This window comes from Cetorhinus maximus, chromosome 16 (assembly GCF_964194155.1).
Source record: "Cetorhinus maximus chromosome 16, sCetMax3.hap1.1, whole genome shotgun sequence".
Lineage (NCBI taxonomy): Eukaryota > Metazoa > Chordata > Chondrichthyes > Lamniformes > Cetorhinidae > Cetorhinus > Cetorhinus maximus.
This window is the reverse complement of record NC_135894.1, coordinates 26,559,316-26,567,982: the sequence shown is the minus strand read 5'-3', so window position 1 is coordinate 26,567,982 and position 8,667 is coordinate 26,559,316. Positions and strand designations below refer to the sequence as shown.

At 40.5% G+C, this 8,667-nt stretch overlaps 1 protein-coding gene across 2 annotated transcripts in view; it reads right to left on the bottom strand.

The window, feature by feature from the left end:
- Positions 1 to 681: 681 nt before the first annotated feature.
- Positions 682 to 8,667, bottom strand: part of LOC144691446 (uncharacterized) — a 55,431-nt gene continuing 47,445 nt past the window's right edge. For both annotated transcript variants that reach the window (XM_078559543.1, XM_078559545.1), the window contains one exon: positions 682 to 8,580. In XM_078559543.1, the coding sequence (XP_078415669.1) occupies positions 7,694 to 8,580 (887 nt within the window). In that variant the 3' untranslated portion in view covers positions 682 to 7,693. The remainder of the gene's footprint in view (positions 8,581 to 8,667) is intronic.

Below are 8,667 nucleotides of genomic sequence, written 5' to 3'. Positions count from 1 at the left end.
CATGATTGAATCTGCCTCAACCACTCTCAGGCAGCAGTCCGGATTCTCATTATTCCTACCAAAATGTATCACTTCATTGTTCTCTGCGTCAAATTGTGTTTGCCACTTGTCTACCCATTGCATCAGCTTGTCTATGTCCTTTTGAAATTTACCACTATCTTCCTCATAGTTCAGACTTCCAACTTTTGTGTCATATGCAAATTTTGACAGACTACATCATTAAAAGTCAAGGATTAGAATCTAAAAAAAGTTCTTCCTCATGTCAGTGTTGCCTCTTTTTGCCAATCTCTTTAAATCAGTGACCTCTGGTTCTTGATCCTTGCACTAACAGGAATTTTCTCTACTTCTCCAGACTCCTCATGATTTTGAACACCTCTATCAAATCCCCTCTCAACCTTCTCTTCTCCAAAGAGAACAACGCCAAATTGTTCCAATCTATCCATGTAACTGAAGTTCTTAATCCTTGGAAACAGTCTCGTAATAATTTCTGCACCCTTTCTAATGCCTTCACGTCCTTCCTAGACAATGGTGTGAGAGGGAGAGTGTCAAAACAACATGTAAATCTCATCTGTGACCATTTGCACGAGAGATCAAAAGTATTTTTATTGAAAAACATGTATTCTTGTCCCAGTCTGTAAAATGCATGGAGTCTTGAAAATAAAAGAGAAATATTTCAACAAATTAACTTAATTATTCTAACCTGCCACATACCTTATTAAGGATTGCATTGTATTTTTAACTTCATGACCTGGAGAGGCAAATCCGTGGTACAGGTTTCAAGGTAATATAATAAAAAGAAACTGCAATTATATAGCATATCACAATCTCAGGACATCCCAAAGCAGTTTACAGTAAATGCATTACTTTTGAAGTGTTGTTATTGTTGTAATATAGAAAATGTAGCAGCCAATTTATGTACAGCAAGCACCCCCAAGCAGCAATGAGATAATTGACCAGGTAATCTGCTTCAGTCAATGGTTGAGGGATAAATGTTGCCCAGGACACCTGGGAGAAATCCCCATTTCTTCTTCAAAGTGGTACTGTGGGATCTTTTACACTCACCTGAGACAGCAGATGGGATCTCAGTTTAATATCTCATCTGAAAAACGACACCTCTGCACTGGGGTGTCAGTCTAGATAATGTGCTCCAGTCTCTGGAGTGAGTCATGAACCCACAACCTTCTAACTCAGAAGCAAGAGTGCTAACAACTGAGCCATGGCTGACACTTGTAATGATAATAAGTTACTCCTATGTTTATATGTATATATATTTCTTTATTTTGAACTGTTGGCCCCATGCCTGGCTTTACATCCAATTCAATATTTGCACAAATTTTCCAACAAAATGATCATGGATAATTCTATGTTTAAACATCCACAAAAAGTTATAATCACCGCAGCTAGTCCTGTGATAATGTACTAGCAGCATGCTTTCAGCATTACTGATTCTTATAATTCATTTTCCTAGAAAATATATTTAAACATTCAATTGCACTAGCAGTTGCCATTAATGTCTAAAGCACAATACAAGTTACAATAAATACAAGTGCCAAATTTGACCATTTCGAGGAATAGACCAGAGTTTTAAGAAAATTGTAACTTGTAGAACTGATATTGCCTTTGAGGTCAAACAACTCAATGCAGACACTTCAATATAGACGGGGGTCTTTTTAATTGGCAAGTTGGGAGCGAAACAAGTTCAAAGTAGTGTGCAAGGCAGATAGAGAGAGAACAGAGAGAGAGATAGAAAGGGCAAATCAGAAACGGAGAGTTAGTCATTATGGCACAGAAGGAGATCGTTTGACCCATCAAGTCCATGCCAGCTTTCTGTGGAGAAATCCAGTCAGTCCCATCCCCCCAGCTCTTTAATCATAGTACTGGAAGTTTCCATCTGGACGCAGCATAAGAATTAGCAGCAGGAGTAGGCCATTCGGCCCTTTGGGAGACCCCTAATTTTTAAACTGTGTCCCCTAGTTCTAGACTCCTTCAAAGGGGGAAATTTCCTCCCAGTATCCACCCTGTCAAATCCCCTCAGAATCTTATATGTTTCAATAAGATCATCTCTCATTCTTCTGAACTCCAATGGGTATAGGGCCAACCTGTTCAACATACACCATAAGTTCTTATTTTGTGCTGTAGCCTTTGATGTGGCACCTTGTCAAACACCTTTTATAAATCCAAATACACCATATCTACCAATTGCCCTTTATCCACCTTGCTTGTTACTCCCTCAAAGAGCTCTAATAAATTAGTCAAACACAATTTCTCTTTCACAAAACCATGTTGACGCTGCCTGATTGTATTATGATTTTCTAAATGTCCTGCTACTACATCCTTAATAATTTAGTATTTTCCCTATGACAGATGTTAGGCTAACTGGCCTATAGTTTGTCACATTCTGTCTCCCTCCTTTCTTGAATCAAGGTGTTAGGTTAGCTATTTTCTAATTCACTGGAACCCTTCTAGAATCTTGGGAATTTTGGAAAATGCATCTACTATTTCTGCAGCTGCTTCCTTTAACATCCTGATGAGAGCCATCAAGTCCAGAGGACTTTGTCAACCTTTAGTCCCAGTAGTTTTCCCAGTATCCTATTCCTAGTGATTGTTTTAAGTTCTTCTCTCTCTTTTACCTCTTTATTTTCAAGAATTCTTGGCATGTTTTTTGTGTCTTCTACAGTGAAGGTAGACACAAAATACCTGTTCAATGCTTCCGCCATTTCCATGTTTCCCATTATAAATTTCCCATTCTCACCCTCTAAGGGACCAACGCTCACTTTAGTTACTCTTTTCCTTTTTAAATAATTGTAGAAATTCTTACTATCTGTTTTTATATTTCTAGCTAGCTTTCTCTCATACTTTAAGTTTTCCTTCGTTTTTTTAGTCATTCTTTGCTGATTTCTAAAATCTTTCCAATCTTCTGACCTATGATTAATCTTCACAGCATTGTATGCTTTTTCTTTCAATTTGATACCATTATTAACTTCTTTAGTTAACCAGGGATGGTGCATCCTTATATCCTTTCTTTCTCAATGGAATATATCTTTGCTGAGAGTTATCTCCTTAAATGTCTGCCACTGTTTCTCTATTGTCGTACCTTTTAACATAAGAACATAAGAAGTAGGAGCAGGAGTAGGCAATTCGGCCCCTCGAGCCTCCCCCGCTATTCATTACGATCATGGCTGATCTCATTTCGGCCTCAACTCCAATTTCCTGCCCTCTCCCCATAACCTTTCAACCCATTACTAATTAAAAATCTGTCTATCTCCTCCTTAAATTTATTCAGCGTCCCGGCATCTACTGCACTCTGAGGTAGTGAATTCCACAGATTCACGACCCTTTGAGAAAAGTAATTCCTCCTCATCTCTGATTTAAATCTACCACCCCTTAGCCTAAAACTATGGCCTCTCGTTCTAGAATGCCCCACAAGGGGAAACATCCGCTCCACGTCTACTTTGTCTATCCCCTTTGGCATCTTATATACCTCAATTAGATCTCCTCTCATCCTTCTAAACTCTAGCAAGTATAGGCCTAAACTTCTCAATCTCTCCTCATAGGACAAGCCCCGCATCTCTGGAATCAATCTAGTGAACCTCCTCTGAACTGCCTCCAATGCAACTACATCCTTTCTCAAGTAAGGGGACCAAAACTGTGCACAGTACTCCAGGTGCGGTCTCATCAATGCCTTGTACAGTTGCAACAACACTTCCCTATTTTTATACTCTACTCCTTTAGCAATAAATGCCAAAATTCCACTTGCCTTCCTTATTACCTGCTGTAGCTGCATACTAGCTTTCAGCGATTCATGCACGAGGACATCCAGATCCCTCTGCTCCGAAGCATTCTGAAGTTTCTCTCCATTTAAATAATAAGTCGCCTTTTTATTCTTCTGACCAAAATGGATATAACCTCACACTTATCCACGTTAAACTCCATCTGCCAAATTTTGGCCCATTCACCTAACTTGTCCATATCCATTTGTAAATTTCTTATTTCTTCATTGCAACTTACTTTCCCACCTATTTTGGTGTCATCTGCAAATTTAGTTATAGTACCTTCTATCCCTGAATCCAAGTCATTAATATAGATTGTAAATAGTTAGGGCTCAAGAACCGAACCCTGTGGCACCCCACTAGTTACAGCTTGCCATCCAGAAAAAGACCCATTTATCCCGACTCTCTGCTTTCTGTTGGTTAGCCAATCCTCTATCCAAGCTAATATATTACCCCTAACTCTGTGATCTTATCTTTTGTGCGGCACCTTATCAAAGGCCTTCTGGAAGTCCAGATATACTACATCTACAGAATCCCCATTATCCACTTTGCTTGTCACATCTTCAAAGAACTCTAGCAAATTAGTCAAACATGATTTACCCTTCATAAAACCATGCTGACTCTGATGGATTGCATTTTGACTTTCCAAATGCCCCATTACTACTCCCTTAATAATGGATTTCAACAATTTCCCAACGACAGACGTTAAACTAACTGGTCTATAGTTTCCTACTTTCTGTCTCCCCCCACTCCGTTTTTGAATAAGGGCATTATATTAGCATTTTTCCAAACCACTGGAACTAGTGATGGTGATTGTTCTAAGTTCTTCCTTCTCTATATCCTCTGCACTACCTGTTACTATTGGGGTGGTACTGATGTCCTCCACTGTGAAAACTGAGGAAAAATATTGATTAAGCGTCTCTGCCGTTTCTGCATTTCCCACTATTAACTCCCCAGTCTCGTCCTCCAATGGACCAACGTTCACTTTAGCTACTCTCTTTCCTTTTATATACTTGTAGAAGCTTTTGCTATCAGTTTTTACATTTTGTGCTAGTTTTCTTTCATAATTTACCTTTGCTCTTTTTATTATTTTTTTAGTAACCCTTTGTTGATCTTTAAAAGTTTCCCAATCTTCCAGCCTGGCACTGACCTTTGCAATTTTGTATGCCTTAGTTTTTGCCTTTAAGTTATCTTTAACTTCCTTGCTCAGTCATGGAATGCTTTTTCCCCCTCTTACCATCTTTCTTCCTCATTGGGATATATTTTACTTGGGAGGAATTGAATATCTCCTTAAATATCTGTCACTGTTCATCAACTGTCCTACCTTATAGTCTTCCTGCCCAGTTCACTAGGGCCAAATCTGCCCTCTTCCTATGTAGTTACCTTTGTTTAACTCCAGAACACTAGTGTGGGACTCAAGTTTCTCGTTCTCAAACTGAACTTGAAATTCTAGCATGCTATGGGATCACTCTTCCCTCGAGGATCCTTTACTATGAGATCATTAATTAACCCCATCTCATTACACAAAACCAAATCCAGAATAGCCTGCTCCCTGATTGGTTCCACAACATATTGCTCCAAGAAACAATCTCTAATACACTCTATGAATGCTCCCTCAAGACTACCTTTGTCAATTTGATTAGTCCAATCTATATGCATATTAAAATCACCAATGATTATTGCCATGCCTTTCTTACATGCTCCCAGTATTTCCTGGTTTATACAGTGCCCTACTGATAAACTACTGTTTGGGGACCTATACATTACTCCCACCAGGGACTTCTTTCCCTTGCTATTTCTTATTTCTACCCAGACTGACTCTACGTCTTGCTCTCCAGCGCCTATATCATTCCTCACTATAGCACTGATCTCTTCCTTTACTAACAAAGCCACACCACCTCTTTTTCTTTCCTGCCTATCCTTCCGAAACACTGAGTACCCTTGGATATTCAACTCCCAAACCTGTTCTCTCTGTAACCATGTCTCGGTAATCGCCACCAAATCATACCTATTTATCTCTATTTGCGCTGTTAACTCAGCTTTATTCCGAATGCTACGTGCATTCAGATACAAAGCCTTTAAGTTTGCCCTACTGTCAATTTTCCCTAGTCTTATATGATTCTTTGGTGCAATATGGCATTCACACACTGTCCCTTCCACCTTTTGATAGCAATCAGCTTCGTCACTAACCTGCACTCTTACCCTCTCCTTAAACTTTTAACCTATTTTCCCAATACACTTAAGCTAATTCGGTCCTTATACGGCCCTTAATTACCTTTATTTAAGTTTAAGATACCAGTACTAAAACCCACACTTCTCACCCTCAAATTGAATGTGAAATTCTATCATGTTAAGATCACAGTTGCCTAGAGACGCCTTTACTATGAGGTCATTAATTAATTTTGTTTCATTGCACATTACCAGGTCTAAAATAGTCCGCTTCCTAGTTGGCACTAGAACATACTGTTCTAAGAAATTGTCCTCAATGCTCTCTGAACTCATCTTCCAAGCTGCCGTTACCAATTTGATTCGTCCAATCTGTGTGAAGATTAAAATCACCCATGATTATTGCAGTGCCCTTCCTACAAGCTCCCATTATTTCTTCCTGAATACTCTGTCCCACAGTATAACTACTGTTAGGAGGCCTGTAAACTAGTCCCACAAGTGACTTCTTGCCTTTGCTTTTTCTTATCTCTACCTGAATTGATTCTACATCTTGATCTTCTGAACTAACATAATCTCTCCGACTGTATTGTCATCCTTAATTAACAAAGCCAACCCACCACCTTTTCCTAGCTTCCTGTCCTTCCAAAACATCAAATACCCTTGAATATTTAGATCCCACCATTGGTCACCTTACAACCACACCTCAGTAATGGTCATCAGGTCATATTTGTGCTATCAATTCATTTGCTTTGTTACAAATAGTGTGCTTATTCAGATACAGAGCCTTTACTTCTAACTTTTTACCATTCGTGCAAACTCTGGCCTCATCGGCTGGTGCACTCTTAAGTGTTTACACTCTTTCCCTTCCTGCCACACTCTGGTTATCATTACCCAAGTTGCTACCCTGCTCTATCACCTTGTTCCTTCTCTTAATTTTACCACATCTCCCCTCACATGATCCCTCACCCCCACTATTTGGTTTAAAGCCCTCTCTACTTCCCTAGTTATACGACTTGCCGGAACACCGGTCGTAGCATGGTTCAGGTGAAGACTGTCCCAATGGTACAGCAGCTCCCACTTTCCTCAGTACTGATGCCAGTGTCCATGAATTGAAACCCATTTACCCCACACCAGTCTTTGAGCCATGCATTCAACTCTCTAATCTTATATACCCTATGCCAATTATCTCATGGCTCAGGTAGTAATCCAAAGATTATTACCTTGGTGGTTCTGCTTTTTAATTTAGCCTCTAGCTGCTCAAAATCCATAAGCAGAGCCTCTTTCCTAATTCTGTCTATGTCGTTGGTACCCACGTGGACCATGACAACCGGATCGCCCCCTCCCACTGCAAGTTCTTCTCCAGCCCTGAGCAGATGTCTTGAACCCTGGCACAAGGCAGGCAACAGAGCCTTCTGGGCTCATGCTCTCAGGTGTAGAGAACTGTGTCAATCGCCCTGACTCTACTGTCCCCTGCTACCACTACATTTCTATTCATTTCTCCCATTTATATGGCTTAAATGGCTTCCTGTACCATGGCGCCACAGTCAGTTTGCTGGCTGTTTGTGCAACAAAACCAGTAGCTGAAGTTTGGGTTAAATGGTTGAATACTTGTCTGCCAGGCAAGTAATTGGCTGGAATTTGGCACAAGGTCACACCAGGAGGCTGCCAGTCAGGGAATACCTCAACCTGGGTGAAATCCCATTTCACGGTCCAACATTTTGCAATCAGAGAGGGAGGCTTTCATGAAAATTTACAAGTCAGTGAATGTCGGCATTTCTTTCTGCTCTTGCAGTGATTGTGTCATCTTTGTAAAGGAGCCTGATTTCACACTCCGCATTCCACGAATTGATGAGGAAGCAGCAGCTTCCTATTTCTACAGTTCCACTGGAATTCTGCACAATCCTCTCTACAATTTCCTTCAAACCTCCATCAGGATGTTCCCGGAGCCAAGTTGTGCCAGCTTGGTTGGCAACCACTGTGCCAGCTTTCTCGGCATCCTCTTGCAAACTGCCAGACAGATTTGACAGCTTGTACAAGAGTGGTCGATCGCATTGGAGATACTGACCATCTCTGTAACCTCTGCAATGAAGCTGGACCAAAAACGAAGCACGGTCTGAGGTGGAAAACTGGAACACCTGTTCTATTCCTCCGTCAATAGCCACGGGATCCCGCACACTCCGCACCCCATAAAACCTTGCATTACACTGATACATGTGAACCTCTTTGAAAACAAATTGGAAACAGTGTGTGTCATTAGTCTTCAAATATTCAACTAAGGAAATGAAGGTGTCATAATGAAGGCTCAGAAACAGAGGCTTATTGCATAAGAAGGGATCAAAGTCAACCAGCGACAGGAGGCGCGCCTTCACACCAGAGTCAAAGGAATTGCACCCAAAGTCTTCAGTAGCCAAAACCATTCTGATTTCCTTTGCAACGTCCTGTTTATCCAAGTGTCTTCTGTGTTTTGAGATCACCTCATTGGACTGATAGTCCTGGAGCCGTTGAAGAATATCAGCAGTTTTCAGGCAGATCTGTGTAAATTCTCCAGCTAGAAGCTCCTGGTTTACAAAGCTTATTCTTTCCTCATTCACAGACAATAAAGATTTGGGTTGCATCACTTTCAGAATGATCCTTGCTGGAAGTCCTAGAACAAACAGAAATGGACTGAAATCTCAGGCAATGAAATACAAGACTTCCACCACAATTAATAATTTGTCCACTATCTGTAGAA